General features: G+C 48.5%; 1 protein-coding gene across 1 annotated transcript in view; it reads right to left on the reverse strand.

The window, feature by feature from the left end:
• Window positions 1–18409, reverse strand: part of LOC149431619 (V-type proton ATPase catalytic subunit A-like) — a 68177-nt gene that overhangs the window by 10623 nt on the left and 39145 nt on the right. Inside the window, exons 7-17 of the mRNA XM_089665463.1 lie at window positions 14159–14240; window positions 13742–13870; window positions 11173–11387; window positions 10304–10441; window positions 9952–10103; window positions 9362–9524; window positions 9174–9282; window positions 8651–8773; window positions 7074–7188; window positions 6282–6345; window positions 4363–4566 (exon numbers count right to left, since the gene is read on the reverse strand). Coding sequence (XP_089521589.1) covers window positions 4363–4566; window positions 6282–6345; window positions 7074–7188; window positions 8651–8773; window positions 9174–9282; window positions 9362–9524; window positions 9952–10103; window positions 10304–10441; window positions 11173–11387; window positions 13742–13870; window positions 14159–14240 — 1494 coding nt within the window. The remainder of the gene's footprint in view (window positions 1–4362; window positions 4567–6281; window positions 6346–7073; window positions 7189–8650; window positions 8774–9173; window positions 9283–9361; window positions 9525–9951; window positions 10104–10303; window positions 10442–11172; window positions 11388–13741; window positions 13871–14158; window positions 14241–18409) is intronic.

Below are 18409 nucleotides of genomic sequence, written 5' to 3' on the forward strand. Positions count from 1 at the left end.
CCAGTTAAACCTCGGTTAACTGGGAATGTTCCCGGGCACACCATACCAACGATGGGTCCCACACCATTTTGTACCTCCAAGATAAGAACCTCCTCCAAAGACCAACCACCGCCCAGGAACCAAATTACCCCCCCCAGGAGGAACACAACATTCACCAAACAGGGAGGGCGGGAGGCAAGCTCTCTCTCCCACGTCCAGCTCCCAACTGACGCCCCTCCCCAGAACACCCCACCCTAAAGTGCAGGAGACCCCACCTACACTCTCCTCTACCAACCAGATCCCCCAGCTATCCTTTACCAACTCTAAACAATCATTAACCCTCACACGTCTTCCTTCCCACTCTGGGCCTAGTCATGCCTGCCCTTCGCTAATTCTTTTCTTCTTTTATCGCTGCGGGCATTTCTTTTCCAAGATCCCCCATAGACTTCACGTCCCTCAAAAACCTCACATATCTCCTATATATCTCACATGTTCCCCACAGACCTCACATATCCCCCATATACCTCACATGTCCCCAAAGACCTCATAGTATATCCCCATAGAACTCACATGTTCCCCCAAATACCTCACATGTCCCCAAAGACCTCATAGTATATCCCCCATAAAACTCACATGTTCCCCCAAAAGCTCACATGTCCCCAAAGACCTCATAGTATATCCCCCATAAAACTCACATGTTCCCCCAAATACCTCACATGTCCCCAAAGACCTCATAGTATATCCCCCATGAAACTCACATGTTCCCCCAAATACCTCACATGTCCCCCACAGACCTCACATATCCCCCATATACCTCACATGTCCTCCACAGACCTCATATATGCTCCATAGGCCTCACATGTCCCCCATAGACCTCACATGACCTCCATAGAGCTCACATGTCCTCCATAGACCTCACATGTCCTCTGCAGACCACACATGTCCTTCACAGACCCCACATATCATCCATATACCTCACATGTCCTCCACAGACCTTACATGCCCCCCAAATACCTCACATGTCCTCCACAGACCTCACATGTCCCCCAAATACCTTGCATGTCCTCTACAGTCCTCACATGTCCCCCAGAGACATCACATGTCCTTCACAGACCTCACATATCCCTCATAGACCTCACATGTTCTCCACAGACCTCACATGTCCTCCAAATACCTCACACATCCTCCACAGACCTCACATGTCCCCCGGATACCTCACATGTCCTCCACAGACCACACATATCCCCCATATACCCTGCATGTCATCCACAGACCTCATTAATCCCACATAGACCTCACATGTCCCCCATAGACCTCACATGTCCCCCATAGACCTCACATGACCTACATAGACCTCACATGTCCACCATAGACCTCACATGTCCTCTACAGACCTTACACATCCTTCACAGACCCCACATATTGCCCATATACCTCACATGTCCTCCACAGACCTCACATGTCCCCCTAAATACCTCACAGACCTCACATATCCCCCATAAACCTCACATGTTCTCCACAGACCTCACATGTCCTCCAAATACCTCACACATCCTCCACAGACCTCACATATCCCCCAGATACCTCATATGTCCTCCACAAACCACACATATCCCCCATATATCCTGCATGTCATCTACAGACCTCACATATCCCCCATAGACCACACATGTTCCTCATATACCTCACATGACCTTCATAGACCTCACAAATACCCTGTATACCTCACATGTACTCCACAGACCTCACATGTCCTCCACAGACCTTATATATCCCCATATACCTTGCATGTCCTCCACAGACCTCACATATCCTCCACAGACCTCACATTTCCCCCATATACCTTGCATGTCCCTCAAATACCTTGCATGGCCTCTACAGACCTCACATGTCCCCCACAGACCTCACATATTCCCTACAGACCTCACATGACCTCCATAGACCTCACATGTCTCCCAGTGACCTCACATGACCTTCATAGACCTCACATTTCCTCCACGGACCTCAAATATCCCCCATATATCTTGCATGTCCTCCACAGACCTCACATGTCCCCCAAATACATTACATGTCCTTCACAGACCTCACATATTCCCCATATACCTCACATGTCCTCTGCAGACCTTACATATCCCCCATAGACCTCACATGACCTCCATAGATCTCATATGTCGTCCACAAACCTCACATATTCCCTATATACCTCACATGTCCTCACATATACCTTGCATGTCCTCCACAGACCCCACATATCCCCCATATACCTCACATGTCCTCCACAGACCTCACATATGCCCCATAGACCTCACATGACCTCCATAGGTCTCATTTGACTTCCACAGACCTCACATATCCCTCACATATCAAGCACGTACTCCACAGACATCACATGTCCCCCAAACACCTCACATGTCCTCCACAGACCTCACATACAGTGGGGCAAAAAAGTATTTAGTCAGCCACCAATGGTGCAAGTTCTCCCACTTAAAAAGATGAGAGAGGCCTGTAATTGGCATCATAGGTAGACCTCAACTATGAGAGACAAAATGATAAAAAAAAACCAGACAATCAAATTGGCTGATTTGGAAAGAATTTATTTGCAAATTATGGTGGAAAATAAGTATTTGGTGAATATCAAAAGTTCATGTCAATACTTTGTTATGTATCCTTTGTTGGCAATGACAGAGGTCAGACGTTTCTTGTAAGTCTTCACAAGGTTGGCACACACTGTTGCTGGTATGTTGGCCCATCCTCCATGCAGATCTCCTCCTCCATGCAGATCTCCTCTAGAGCAGTTATGTTTTGGGGCTGTCGCTGGGCAACACGGACTTTCAACTCCCTCCAAAGGTTTTCTATGGGGTTGAGATCTGGAGACTGGCTAGGCCACTCCAGGACCTTGAAATGCTTCTTACGAAGCCACTCCTTCGTTGCCCGGGCGGTATGTTTGGGATCATTGTCATGTTGGAAGACCCAGCCACGTTTCATCTTCAATGCCCTTGCTGATGGAAGGAGGTTTGCACTCAAAATCTCACGATACATGGCCCCATTCATTCTGTCCTGTACATGGATCAGTCGTCCTGGTCCCTTTGCGGAGAAACAGACCCAAAGCATGATGTTGCCACCCCCATGCTTCACAGTAGGTATGGTGGTGTTTGGATGCGACTCAGCATTCGCTCTCCTCCAAACACGACGAGTTGTGTTTCTACCAAATAGTTCTATTTTGGTTTCATCTGACCATATGACATTCTCCCAATCCTCTTCTGGATCATCCAAATGCTCTCTAGCAAACTTCAGACGGGCCCCGGACATGTACTGGCTTAAGCAGGGGGACACGTCTGGCACTGCAGGATCTGAGTCCCTGGTGGCATAGTGTGTTACTGATGGTAGCCTTTGTTACGTTGGTCCCAGCTCTCTGCAGGTCATTCACTAGGTCCCCCCGTGTTGTCCTGGGATTTTTGCTCACCGTTCTTGTGATCATTTTGACCCCACGGGGTGAGATCTTGCGTGGAGCCCCAGATGGAGGGAGATTATCAGTGGTCTTGTATGTCTTCCATTATCTAATTATTGCTCCCACAGTTGATTTGTTCACACCAAGCTGCTTGCCTATTGCAGATTCAGTCTTCCCAGCCTGGTGCAGGTCTACAATTTTGTTTCTGGTGTCCTTTGACAGCTCTTTGGTCTTCACAATACTGGAGTTTGGAGTGTGACTGTTTGAGGTTGTGGACAGGTGTCTTTTATACTGATAACAAGTTAAAACAGGTGCCATTGATACAGGTAATGAGTGCAGGAGGAGGAGCCTCTTAAAGAAGAAGGTGCAGGTCTGTGAGAGCCAGAAATCTTGCTTGTTTGTAGGGGACCAAATACTTATTTTCCACCATAATTTGCAAATAAATTCTTTCCAGATCAGCCAATGAGATTGTCTGGATTTGTTTTCTCATTTTGTCTCTCATAGTTGAGGTCTACCTATGATACCAATTACAGGCCTCTCTCATCTCTGTAAGTGGGAGAACTTGTACAATTGGTGGTGACTAAATACTTTTTGCCCCACTGTATCCCCCCATATACCTTGCATGTTATCCCCAGACCTCACATATCCCCCATATACCACACAAGTCCTCCACAGATCTCACATATCCCCCTTATACCTTGTATGTTCTCCATAGTCCTCACATATTCCCATAAACCTCACATGTTCTCTATAGACCTCACATGTTGCCCACAGACCTTGCATGTCCTCCACAGTCCTCACATATTCCCCACAAACCTCATATGACCTCCATAGACCTCAAATGTCCCCTATAGATCACATAGAAAATATGTTTTTGTTTGGAGAGGGCAGTACATGCAGAACACATCTAATGTATAATGTTTGCATGGTCTCACCTTTCCCACCAGCTGGACAATCTCTGCTAGGTCTTCCTCCTCCTGAAGGATCTCTTTGGCTTTGGTTCGGAGTGGTACCAGTTCAGCAAAATTCCTCTCGTAAAATTCGTCCAGTGCCCTCATGTACTTACTGTAACTGATGAGCCAATTCACAGATGGAAAATGTTTCCTTTGGGCCAATTTCTTGTCTAGACCCCAGAACACCTATCAGGGCACAAAAGAGAGGATTAAGCTTTACATATCATCCCCGTAACATACAATAATACATTCTACTTCGTACACAGTGCTGGGCACTGCCTGGTAAACTCAAACAAACAATGAGTAGCCAGTATGATAAATGACATGTAACCCAACATAACCCTAACCCTAAACCCTAACTATAACCCTAACTCTAACCCCCAACCCTAACTCTAACCCTAAACCCTAATTCTAACCCCCAACCTAACTCTAACCCTAACTATAACCCCCAACCTAACTCTAACCCCAAACCCTAACCCCTAACTATAACCCTAACTCTAACCCCCAACCCTAACTCTAACCCTAAACCCTAACCCTAATTCTAACCCCCAACCTAACTCTAACTATAACCCCCAACCTAACTCTAACCCCAAACCCTAACCCCTAACTCTAACCCTAACTCTAACCCTAAACTCTAACCCTAATTCTAACCCCCAACCTAACTCTAACCCCAAACCCTAACCCCTAACTCTAACCCTAAACCATAATTCTAACCCCCAACCTAACTCTAACCCTAACTATAACCCCAAACCCTAATTCTAACCCTAACTATAACCCCAAACCCTAACTATAACCTCTAACCCTAACTGTAACCCCAAACCCTAACCCCATTCTAACTATAACCCCTAACCCTAATTTTAACCCTAACTATAACCCCAAACCCTAACTCTAACCCTAACTGTAACCCCAAACCCTAATTCTAACCCTAACTATAACCCCAAACCCTAACCCTAACTATAACCTCTAACCCTAACTGTAACCCCAAACCCTAACCCCATTCTAACTATAACCCCAAACCCTAATTCTAACCCTAACTATAACCCCACACCTTAATTCTAACCCTAACTATAACCCCAAACCCTAACTCTAACCCTAACTGTAACCCCAAACCCTAATTCTAACCCTAACTATACCCCCAACCCTAACTCTAACCCTAACTGTAACCCCAAACCCTAATTCTAACCCTAACTATACCCCCAACCCTAACTCTAACCCTAACTGTAACCCCAAACCCTAATTCTAACCCCAACTATATCCCCCAACCCTACATCTAACCCTAACTATAACCCCAAACCCTAATTCTAACCCCAACTATATCCCCCAACCCTAATTCTAACCCCAACTATAACCCCCAACCTAACTCTAACCCTAACTATAATCCCAAACCCTACATCTAACCCTAACTATAACCCCAAACCCTAATTCTAACCCTAACTATAACCCCAAACCCTAATTCTAACCCTAACTATAACCCCAAACCCTAATTCTAACCCTAACTATAACCCCAAACCCTAATTCTAACCCTAACTATAACCCCCAACCTAACTCTAACCCTAACTATAACCCCAAACCCTAATTCTAACCCTAACTATAACCCCAAACCCTAACTCTAACCCTAACTGTAACCCCAAACCCTAATTCTAACCCCAACTATATCCCCAAACCCTACATCTAACCCTAACTATAACCCCAAACCCTAATTCTAACCCTAACTATAACCCAACCCTAACTCTAACCCTAATTCCTAATTCTAAGCCTTAGTTACAACTCTAGCTCTAACCTTGACCCAAGGGGAAATGATGACATAGACTAGGCATGGGCCCCGTATCTCCTTTGTACCAGTACTTCTGTTCAGTGAGTTTGGTTCCTGCTTTGGTGGATGCCATGCTGTAGATGCCTACCTGCACAATACCCAGAGTGGCTGATGTGACTGGATCGGAGAAGTCACCACCAGGTGGGGACACGCTGTGAAGAGAAATTATTACAATTGAGACCTATTAGTAATGCAAACTAGGCAAAGGCCTCAAACTATTAAGGAGTCACTCCACCCCATTCCATATAATGGAACTCTACAAGCTCCAGAGCTGCAGAACCTCCTACCAATAATGGTTGGTCATAGTGTAGTTGGGAAACGTTTTCTTAACTATGATCCCATAATACTGCATACACATTCTTTCTGGGGGCAAAATTGAATGTTATTAGACTATATTCTCTCCAGCTGGAAGGTTATTCATTCATACAGAATAGAGTGAATCAGGAAAATACCACAATATGGACACAAGATGGAGCTGTTGATCATAGGAAACAAATAAATCTTTCCTATATTCATCAGTTCCATCCAGTGGTCATAATGTGTTATTTTCTGGCATCCCTCTATTCCAGATGAATGAATAACATTCGACTTGGAGATACAATATCCTGGTACAAGATTACCTCCATTCACATAGAATGAACATGCATAGCATTTAATAGAACAAATAGTTCTGCGAATGTTCTATAAATCCAGCCCATGCTGCGTACAACAAGCATTTTAATATACATGAACTGAGGTAGCAGCATGGTCCCCCAGTCCCGGCATGAGATGGAGGGAATGTCCACTCGGTACAGCAGGTTTGCTCATTTACTGATGGTTAGGATGGCCTGGATTGTAGATCGGCAAATATGGCGGCTGCTACACAGATGTATCCACTCACGCTCCAACAATGCTGACACTGCCTTCTCTTTGAGGACTTCCCAGGCACCTGACTCTTCCCGCCCGCTCATAGAAGGAGGCCAAACGGGCACCGAGGTATGCCGGGTAACCGCTATCTGTAAGACAAATCATTTACACATGAGAAGGCCAAAGGGGTGATCTTCTGCTGCCACTGGACATCCAATACAATGGCTGCCACCCAACTGCTGTCATTACAATGGTGGAGCTCAGCTGTGTGAGCGGCACCTTATCTAATCTCCCCATTGTGGGAGGGGCAGAGACACAAACTTCTGGGGGGAAACCTCCTCATTGTGGGAGGGGCAGAGACACAAACTACTGCAGGACCTCTCCCCATTGTGGGAGGGGCAGAGACACCAACTACTGCATGAAATCTCTCCATTGTGGGAGGGGCAGAGACACCAACTACTGCATGAAATCTCTCCATTGTGGGAGGGGCAGAGACACCAACTACTGCATGAAATCTCCCAATTGTGGGAGGGGCAGAGCCACAAACTTCTGAGGGGAATCTCCCCATTGTGGGAGGGGCAAAGCCACAAACTTCTGGGGGGAAATCTCCCCATTGTGGGAGGGGCAGAGACACAAACTTCTGGGGGGAAATCTCCCCATTGTGGGAGGGGCAGAGACACAAACTGCTGGGGGGGAATCTCCCCATTGTGGGAGGGGCAGAAACACAAACTGGGGGGGGAATCTCCCCATTGTGGGAGGAGCAGAGACACAAACTACTGCATGAAATCTCTCCATTGTGGGAGGGGCAGAGCCACAAACTTCTGGGGGGAAATCTCCCCATTGTGGGAGGGGCAAAGCCACAAACTTCTGGGGGGAAATCTCCCCATTGTGGGAGGGGCAGAGACAAACTGCTGGGGGGGATTTCCCCATTGTGGGAGGGGCAGAAACACAAACTGGGGGGGAATCTCCCCATTGTGGGAGGAGCATAGACACAAACTACTGCATGAAATCTCTCCATTGTGGGAGGGGCAGAGCCACAAACTGCTGGGGGGAATCTCCCCATTGTGGGAGGGGCAGAAACACAAACTGGGGGAGGGATCTCCCCATTGTGGGAGGGGCAGAGACACAAACTGGAGGGAATCTTCCCATTGTGGGAGGGGCAGAGACACAAATTGCTGGGGGGGGGAATCTCCCCATTGTGGGAGGGGCAGAGACACAAACTGCTGGGGGGGAATCTCCCCATTGTGGGAGGGGCAGAGACACAAACTACTGCAGGAAATCTCCCCATTGTGGGAGGGGCAGAGACACAAACTGGGGGGGAATCTTCCCATTGTGGGCGGGGCAGAGAAACAAATTGCTGGGGGGGGGAAATCTTTCCATTGTGGGAGGGGCAGAGACACAAACTGCTGGGAGGAATCTCCCCATTGTGGGAGGGGCAGAAACACAAACGGGGGGGATCTCCCCATTGTGGGAGGGGCACAGACACAAACTACTGCATGAAATCTCTCCATTGTGGGAGGGGTGGAAACTATGGTGGTCATTTTGCCCATTTTCCTTCACTATCAGAGAGCTAGAAAACTGATTGCATGGAATTAGATGAATGATTCTTACCAGCTGGCATTTCTGCCAAACGACCAGAGATTTCTCTCAGCGCCTCGGCCCATCGTGAAGTGGAATCTGCCATCATACTGACGTTGTAACCCATATCTCGGAAATATTCAGACAAGGTGATTCCTTTTTGAGAAGAGATCATTATTCAGTTTTAGTGAATAGACTTAGGGTTAGGATTCAGGCTGAGATGAGAATGGGGGGGGGGGGGGTCATCATGTATTATCTTCAGTCCATCTCAGATTTTGAAAACTCTTTCTGGCTCATGACAGGACTTAGTTTATGTTCAGTAGGATACGGCAGACACTGAAAATTGTTTGGTTTGAGCCAAAAGCAGACTCACTCATGTTTGAGGATGATAAATGGTTTATCTGTAGGTGATTGGAGGGGCTGGAAGCATCAATACAGTGACTACTATAGCACACATTTATCTAACTAGACACAAAGCAGACCAATGGAATGTCCATTTACTAAAGACTTCCTTTAATATTCCACATACTTACATATATATTAGACATGGGCTCACCTGTGTAGATTGAGGCCTCTCTGGCTGCTACTGGCATGTTGGATGTGTTTGCCACCAGAGTTGTCCTTTTCATGATTGTCTCAGTTTTCCCATCAACCTCCATGGTAAGCTGAAAAAAATTGAATTTTTGGGATGAGTCCACCATATCGGTTAAGGAGATTTGATTAGTTGCCGGAGAAATGTCTTACCTCTGGGAAGTCTCTCAGCACCTCAGACATCTCGTTACCTCTCTCTCCACAGCCCACATAAACAATGATATCACTATTGGAGTACTTGGATAAAGCTTGAGAGATCACAGTCTTCCCACAGCCGAAGGCACCAGGGATTGCTGTGGTTCCACCTTGGACACATCTAAGAAAGAAAACATGTATATCTGTTGGGTGATGGGACAAAGAACATCAAAATCAATCTGGAAGGTTAAACTGCTTAGGGTTAGGGCTGGATGGAAGATAGAGTTATACAAAGGCTGGTCCACCACCTGTATGGAGCTTTCACACTCTCAGGTTGTCCATAGATGGTGGGAAATATACCAAACCTCCAATATCTGTCACAATTCTGCCAACAAAGGGAGTCTTTAGACAGCTGATCTGTCTGGACATTGAACCAGTCTTATTTGTTTGTCTTACGTTGCCTCTATGCTGTCAGAATCAGATCCAGACCTTCCCTTGCAAATGACAAATGGAGAACAAGTCTACATCTGATTGGAGGCTTTAGGGGTTTGTGATGGCTAATCAGAAATAAGTCTTAGAAAGCTTTGAAATCCAGTAGAGGACATTACGGGAAAAGGGCATCCACGACTCTCTGTCCAGTTAGCAGTGGGTAGTTGGCTGGAAGCTTCTCAGCAGTTGGTCGAATCTGCCGCACTGGCCACACCTGTACCATGGTCAGCTTTTCTTTGATGCCTTCAAAGTCCAATTCTAGAACGACATCCTAGAGAAGGCAAAATGATACTCTAAACATAAATAACTCAAAGAAACTTCCTGACTCAGAATATGGATGAAATTGTCCTCTGACCTCCAATGTAGAGGATGCCTATGTGCAAGGACTTGGCTTAGGGAAATCATAGATGCTAACCCTAAACTAGAGGTAGAGGACATTATAAAGTATAAACACTTTCCACAGTAACTCACTGAAATGTCATAGTTCCCAGGGGGGGCGACGTAGGTAACAGTTCCACAGCTTCGAGGGGGCACCATGATTTTGTGATTGATGAGAGAATTCTCTGTGACACTCCCGTAGATATCCCCTCCAGTCAAATGACTACCAGGCTGGAGAAGAAGAATCATTTATAGGTCATATTCACTCTCACTGAGCCCACCTATCCATTCTTCAAACATTTACAGATATAAGATTGATCATCACCCTGTCTAGATGAGTTCCAGGTGTATGGGTACCAACAGACAGCCTTGGCCAACAATCTATGGAGAACCATCACCTGGACAAGCTGGATTTCTGTCCCCCCAATGCTACAGTATAATATAAATGTAAAATGCACATATTAACCTGTAACCTAAAAAAGTGCAACCATGCAGAGTAAGAATGGATGGTGGGCCTTCTACTCACTTTACTCATGATAGACTACCAACCCACCCACTCCAGGCTGCCATGTAAAACAACATACCTACCCTAAGCAAGCACTTATCCCCACCCACCACCTCCTGGCAGACACTTATCTCAACATACCCAACATTACACCCATTCCTGACACACACTTACCCCCCACTTCACCAGCCACTGGCACTTACCTCCTATTATACCAACAACTGAAAAAAATTCCCCCTCCTTACATCCACTCTGGACAGAAGCTCTTCCCTCCCCAATCCTTACATCCACACCTGACAGAAACTCTCCCCTCCCCACCCCTTACATCCACTATACCCCTCATATAACACCCACTCTTGACAGTAACTTATCCTATCCTACCCACTGTTGGTAGATATGTAAGCCCCACCCACTCTTGGGTGATCCTCATCCCAGCCCACCCACTCTTTGCACTTACCCTGATGTTTTTGTCTGGAATAAATTCCCACTTAATATCTCTGGACAGAGCGTTGATATTAATACCACGAGGGATGTAAATACTTTTTGTCAGGTCTGAAATATCCTTCAAAGGACGTTGGATCCCATCAAAGATGTTTCCCATAATGCCAGGGCCCAACTCTACCGAGAGAGGTTTCCCGGTCCGCAGCACCGGATCTCCCACCGACACACCAGCTGGGTGCATTCCACTAAGGAAAAGAGAAACATCTGCACAATTCCCACTTCTGTAGACGGATCAAGCTGTCCATCATCTGTGATTCTTCTGGCCTATAATGTGGCAGTGCTGGACCCCGACCTCACTGACACAAGGCTTCTGTCTTCGGCTCTGTAGAATACTGTGGCAGATACTAAGTGGTGCTATGAGGCCCTCTAGGATATTGTGCTTTGATATTTATTACTATGTGATGTAGACGTTGAGTACACAGTGAGGTGCAAAGTGTCTTCAACTGCTTGAGTAACCTCAGATGCCAATCACAGAAATATTACAATACATTATTTAGTTCATTTCTTTCATCAATCTCATTATCTTCTGTTTCTCACATCAGGGTGATATTCTGTATGTGCAGAGGAACACCCCTAGATGGTCACATTGGGGTGAGATATGTGCGGAGGAACACCCCTAAAGGGTCACACTGGGGTGAGATATGTGCGGAGGAACACCCCTAAAGGGTCACACTGCGGTGAGATATGTGCGGAGGAACACCCCTAGATGGTCACATTGGGGTGAGATATGTGCAGAGGAACACCCCTAAAGGGTCACACTGCGGTAAGATATGTGCGGAGGAACATCCCTAGATGGTCACATTGGGGTGAGATATGTGCGGAGGAACATCCCTAGATGGTCACATTGGGGTGAGATATGTGCAGAGGAACACCCCTAAAGGGTCACACTGCGGTGAGATATGTGCGGAGGAACACCCCTAAAGGGTCACACTGGGGTGAGATATGTGCGGAGGAACACCCCTAAAGGGTCACACTGCGGTAAGATATGTGCGGAGGAACATCCCTAGATGGTCACATTGGGGTGAGATATGTGCGGAGGAACATCCCTAGATGGTCACATTGGGGTGAGATATGTGCAGAGGAACACCCCTAAAGGGTCACACTGCGGTGAGATATGTGCGGAGGAACACCCCTAAAGGGTCACACTGGGGTGAGATATGTGCGGAGGAACACCCCTAAAGGGTCACACTGCGGTGAGATATGTGCGGAGGAACACCCCTAAAGGGTCACACTGCGGTGAGATATGTGCGGAGGAACATCCCTAGATGGTCACATTGGGGTGAGATATGTGCGGAGGAACACCCCTAAAGGGTCACACTGGGGTGAGATATGTGCGGAGGAACACCCCTAAAGGGTCCCACTGGGGTGAGATATGTGCGGAGGAACATCCCTAGATGGTCACATTGGGGTGAGATATGTGCGGAGGAACACCCCTAGATGGTCACATTGGGGTGAGATATGTGCAGAGGAACACCCCTAAAGGGTCACATTGGGGTGAGATATGTGCAGAGGAACACCCCTAAAGGGTCTTGCTGGGGTGAGATACAGAAAGAGAGTTCCTTTAAACCTGTCACATTGGGGTGAGACATGTACAGAGAGACACCCCTAGATGGTCACATTGGGGTGAGACATGTACAGAGAGACACCCTTAGGTGGTCACATTGGGGTGAGACATGTACAGAGAGACACCCCTAGGTGGTCACATTGGGGTGAGACATGTACAGAGAGACACATTTAGATGGTCACATTGGGGTGAGACATGTACAGAGAGACACCCCTAGATGGTCACATTGGGGTGAGATATGTACAGAGAGACACCCCTATGTGGTCACATTGGGGTGAGATATGTACAGAGAGACACATTTAGATGGTCACATTGGGGTGAGATATGTACAGAGGACACATTTAGATGGTCACATTGGGGTGGGATATGTACAGAGAGACACCCCTAGATGGTCACATTGGGGCGGGATATGTACAGAGAGACACCCCTATGTGGTCACATTGGGGTGAGATGTGTACAGAGAGACACCTTTAGGTGGTCACATTGGGGTGAGACATGTACAGAGAGACACATTCAGATGGTCACATTGGGGTGAGACATGTACAGAGAGACACCCTTAGATGGTCACATTGGGGTGAGATATGTACAGAGAGACACCCTTAGATGGTCACATTGGGGTGAGATATGTACAGAGAGACACCCTTAGATGGTCACATTGGGGTGAGATATGTACAGAGAGACACCCCTAGGTGATCACATTGGGGTGAGACATGTACGGAGAGACACATTTAGATGGTCACGTTGGGGTGGGATATGTACAGAGAGACACCCCTAGATGGTCACATTCGGGTGAGACGTGTACGGAGAGACACCCCTAGGTGATCACATTGGGGTGGGATGTGTACGGAGAGACACCCCTAGGTGGTCACATTGGGGTGAGACGTGTACGGAGAGACACCCTTAGATGGTCACATTGGGGTGAGATCTGTACCCCTGAATATTAGGATTGTGTAAAGGATACAGGTCTCTTCATATACTTGGATGGTGGCTAAGTCTCCCTCCAGCCGAATAATCTCACCCACAAGTTCTGAATGACCGACTCGCACCAACTCATACATGGCGGCTCCGGCCATCTGCGCTGCGGTGACAACTGAAAGGGAAGAAATGTACATAATATCCCCTACAGCCACCCAAAGAATCCACAAATGAGGGCTTCTGGTATAGATCCAGCTTGCTGGACATTTGTGACACAAAACCTTCAGACACTCCAGGCATTCTGCCCATAATGAGTATTCCAGAGCTCTGACATGGAGACATCGGCTCATACGCAGACAATGTATTATACACCACCAACAATCAGATCTGCTGTCTGATAGGCTGTCCTCAGTCACTTCCACACCTCACATCTGTTCAGCCTCACTGATTGGATAATGAATACCTGGTCCAGACACGCCATGGACAAATCCCAGCATGCTCTCCTCCTCCTCATCGCTGATTTTTGGCAGTTTTGAAAAATCCATCTTTGTACACCCTACAGATACAGAAGAACGTATTACATCACAGTCATTGCTATGGAACAGTGGTCTCCAAACTGTGGCCCGAGGGCCGGATGACACCCTTTGTTACCTTTATGCAGCCCTTGGGACACTATTCCTTTATGTCCTCCCACTGACACCAATGATACGTCATCATTCTTTCCACTGACACCAATGATAAGTCATCATTCTTTCCACTGACACCAACAGTAGGGCATAATCCCACTCATTGATGTCAACAATGGTGTCCTATTCCTCCCACTGACACCAATGATGGGGCACTATTCCTCCCACTGACACCAATGATGGGGCACTATTCCTCCCACTGATACCAATGATGGAGCACTATTCCTCCCACTGACACCAATGATGGGACACTATTCCTCCCACTGACACCAATGATGGGGCGCTATTCCTCCCACTGACACCAATGGCGGGGCGCTATTCCTCCCACTGACACCAATGGCGGGGCGCTATTCCTCCCACTGACACCAATGATGGGGCGCTATTCCTCCCACTGACACCAATGATGGGGCGCTATTCCTCCCACTGACACCAATGATGGGGCGCTATTCCTCCCACTGACACCAATGGCGGGGCGCTATTCCTCCCACTGACACCAATGACAGGGCACTATTCCTCCCACTGACACCAATGGTGAGGCTCTATTCCTCCCACTGACACCAATGACGGGGTACCTCCCACTGACACCAATGACGGGGCACTATTCCTCCCACTGACACCAATGACGGGGCACTATTCCTCCTACTGACACCAATGATGGGGCACTATTCCTCCCACTGACACCAATGATGGGGCACTATTCCCCCCACTGACGCCAATGATGGGGCACTATTCCTCCCACTGACACCAATGATGGGTCACTATTCCTCCCACTGACACCAATGATGGGGCACTATTCCTCCCACCGACACCAATGATGGGTCACTATTCCTCCCACTGATACCAATGATGGGGCACTATTCCTCCCACTGACACCAATGATGGGACACTATTCTTCCCACTGACACCAATGATGGGTCACTATTCCTCGCACTGACACCAATGATGGGGCACTATTCCCCCCACTGACACCAATGATGGGGCACTATTCCCCCCACTGACACCAATGATGGGGCACTATTCCTCCCACTGACACCAATGATGGGACACTATTCCTCCCACTGACACCAATGATGGGGCACTATTCCTCCCACTGACACCAATGATGGGGCACTATTCCTCCCACTGACACCAATGATGGGGCACTATTCCTCCCACTGACACCAATGATGGGGCACTATTCCCCCCACTGACACCAATGATGGGTCACTATTCCTCGCACTGACACCAATGATGGGGCACTATTCCCCCCACTGACACCAATGATGGGGCACTATTCCCCCCACTGACACCAATGATGGGGCACTATTCCCCCCACTGACACCAATGATGGGGCACTATTCCTCCCACTGACACCAATGATGGGACACTATTCCCCCCACTGACACCAATGATGGGGCGCTATTCCTCCCACTGACACCAATGATGGGGCACTATTCCTCCCACTGACACCAATGATGGGGCACTATTCCTCCCACTGACACCAATGATGGGGCACTATTCCCCCCACTGACACCAATGATGGGGCGCTATTCCCCCCACTGACACCAATGATGGGGCGCTATTCCTCCCACTGACACCAATGATGGGGCGCTATTCCTCCCACTGACACCAATGATGGGGCACTATTCCTCCCACTGACACCAATGATGGGGCGCTATTCCTCCCACTGACACCAATGATGGGGCACTATTCCTCCCACCGACACCAATGATGGGGTACTATTCCTCCCACTGATACCAATGATGGGGCACTATTCCTCCCACTGACACCAAGGATGGGGCACTATTCCTCCCACTGACACCAATGATGGGGCACTATTCCTCCCACTGACACCAATGGTGAGGCTCTATGACTTCCAGTGACACCAACAATCGGACACTATTCCTCCTCTCACTGACCACCAAGCTTGAGGCATTTTCTACTCTCATTGGCCCACCTAAAGTCTGATGGACAGTAAACTGGCACTTTGGAGACCCTGACACAGAATATTGTCCTCTATAATAAATTGCACAGATACAGAAGAATGTGTTTCCATCGCAGTCATTATTATACGATATTCTCCAGAGATGTCGGCCATATTGCTGTGGGAACCTCCAGCCCGTAATTCATATATCTGAGCCCCCCATACACAGCCAATCAGCATTCTACATCCCATCGTTTATTTCTGTATACAATACTAGAATATACTGTGAGGTTGTCACGGGGGGGGGGGGTATGGAGGATTCACCACCCATGGATCCTATATAAAGGGGGGGGGGGGGGATATATGGAGAGCTCATCACCCATGGATCCTGGGGGGGTATATGGAGAGCTCATAACTAGAGATGAGCGAAGAAATGAAAAATTCGATTCGACTGATTCGGCGAATTCGTGGACAATATTCGATTCGAGTCGAATAAATTCGCTGTGAATTTAACTTAAAAAAGGGTGTTTCTAGGCTTCAGAGAGACTTAATATTAGTGCAGAACACTGTACCTTTAATTTAAATGCCCTTGGAGTCTGCTGGGGAAGAGAAATAATACTGTCAGTCAGTATGACATGCAGATGAGTGCCGTCGATCTTAGAATCACCGCACACTTCACTCATTTGGGCAGTCACGGGGCCAAAACCAGAGTGTGGAGCCACAGTGTGGCGGTGGAGGCAGCAGCAATGGGAGGCCATACAGCACCCTATGACAAAAATGGAAACCACCAGCAGTGTGAGGAGACCTGAAAGTGGCACATGGCAGAGTGTGGCGATAGAGACAGCAGCAATGGGAGGCCGTACAGGGACCCATGACACACTCTGGACCTGGCAGCAGCATGAGGAGGCGGTACAGGGGCCCATGGCAGATTACGGGCCTGGCAGCAGCATGAGGAGTCGGTACAGGGGCCCATGGCAGATTACGGGCCTGGCAGCAGCAATGGGAGGCCGTACAGGGACCCATGACACACTCTGGACCTGGCAGCAGCATGAGGAGGCGGTACAGGGGCCCATGGCAGATTACGGGCCTGGCAGCAGCATGAGGAGTCGGTACAGGGGCCCATGACAGATTACGGGCCTGGCAGCAGCATGAGGAGTCGGTACGGGGGCCCATGACACACTCTGGACCTGGCAGCAGCATGAGGAGGCGGTACAGGGGCGCATGACAGATTACGAGCCTGGCAGCAGCAACTTGGACAGGAGGACGTTCAGCTTCTGCACCGTCGGGTGCGTGCTCGCAAACTGTTGTCTCTTGGAAACGGATTCCAAGAAAGACTGCTGACGGAATCCGTGAAGAGGAGTAGCAGGAGAAGGAGCATCTGAACGAGCGGAATATGCCAACAAGCGACAACAGTGGCCCATGACAGATTACGGGCCTGGCAGCAGCATGAGGAGTCGGTACGGGGGCCCATGGCAGATTACGGGCCTGGCAGCAGCTATGGGAGGCCCGTAATCTGCCAGCACCCTATGACAAAAAATGGAACCCACCAGCAGTGTGAGGAGACCTGAAAGTGGCACATGGCAGAGTGTGGCGATGGAGACAGCAGCAATGGGAGGCCGTACAGGGACCCATGAGAGACTCTGGACCTGGCAGCAGCATGAGGAGGCGGTATAGGGGCCCATGGCAGATTAGGGGCCTGGCAGCAGCTATGGGAGGCCCGTAATCTGCCAGCACCCTATGACAAAAAATGGAACACACCAGCAGTGTGAGGAGACCTGAAAGTGGCACATGGCAGAGTGTGGCGATGGAGGCAGCAGCAATGGGAGGCCGTACAGGGACCCATGAGAGACTCTGGACTTGGCAGCAGCATGAGGAGGCGGTATAGGGGCCCATGGCAGATTAGGGGCCTGGCAGCAGCTATGGGAGGCCCGTAATCTGCCAGCACCCTATGACAAAAAATGGAACACACCAGCAGTGTGAGGAGACCTGAAAGTGGCACATGTTTGGGGCATGATTCATGGCGGATTTAGTCAGTTGTGTCAGGAACTGGTGGTTTGAAATCCAGACTAATCCACGCCTGATTCATTTTCACAAACGTGAGTCTCTCCACACTTTGGGTGGACAG

The sequence above is a fragment of the Staurois parvus genome, unplaced genomic scaffold, assembly GCF_062004578.1.
Source record: "Staurois parvus isolate SC_StPar_1 unplaced genomic scaffold, SC_StPar_1.0 ptg002202l, whole genome shotgun sequence".
NCBI lineage: Eukaryota > Metazoa > Chordata > Amphibia > Anura > Ranidae > Staurois > Staurois parvus.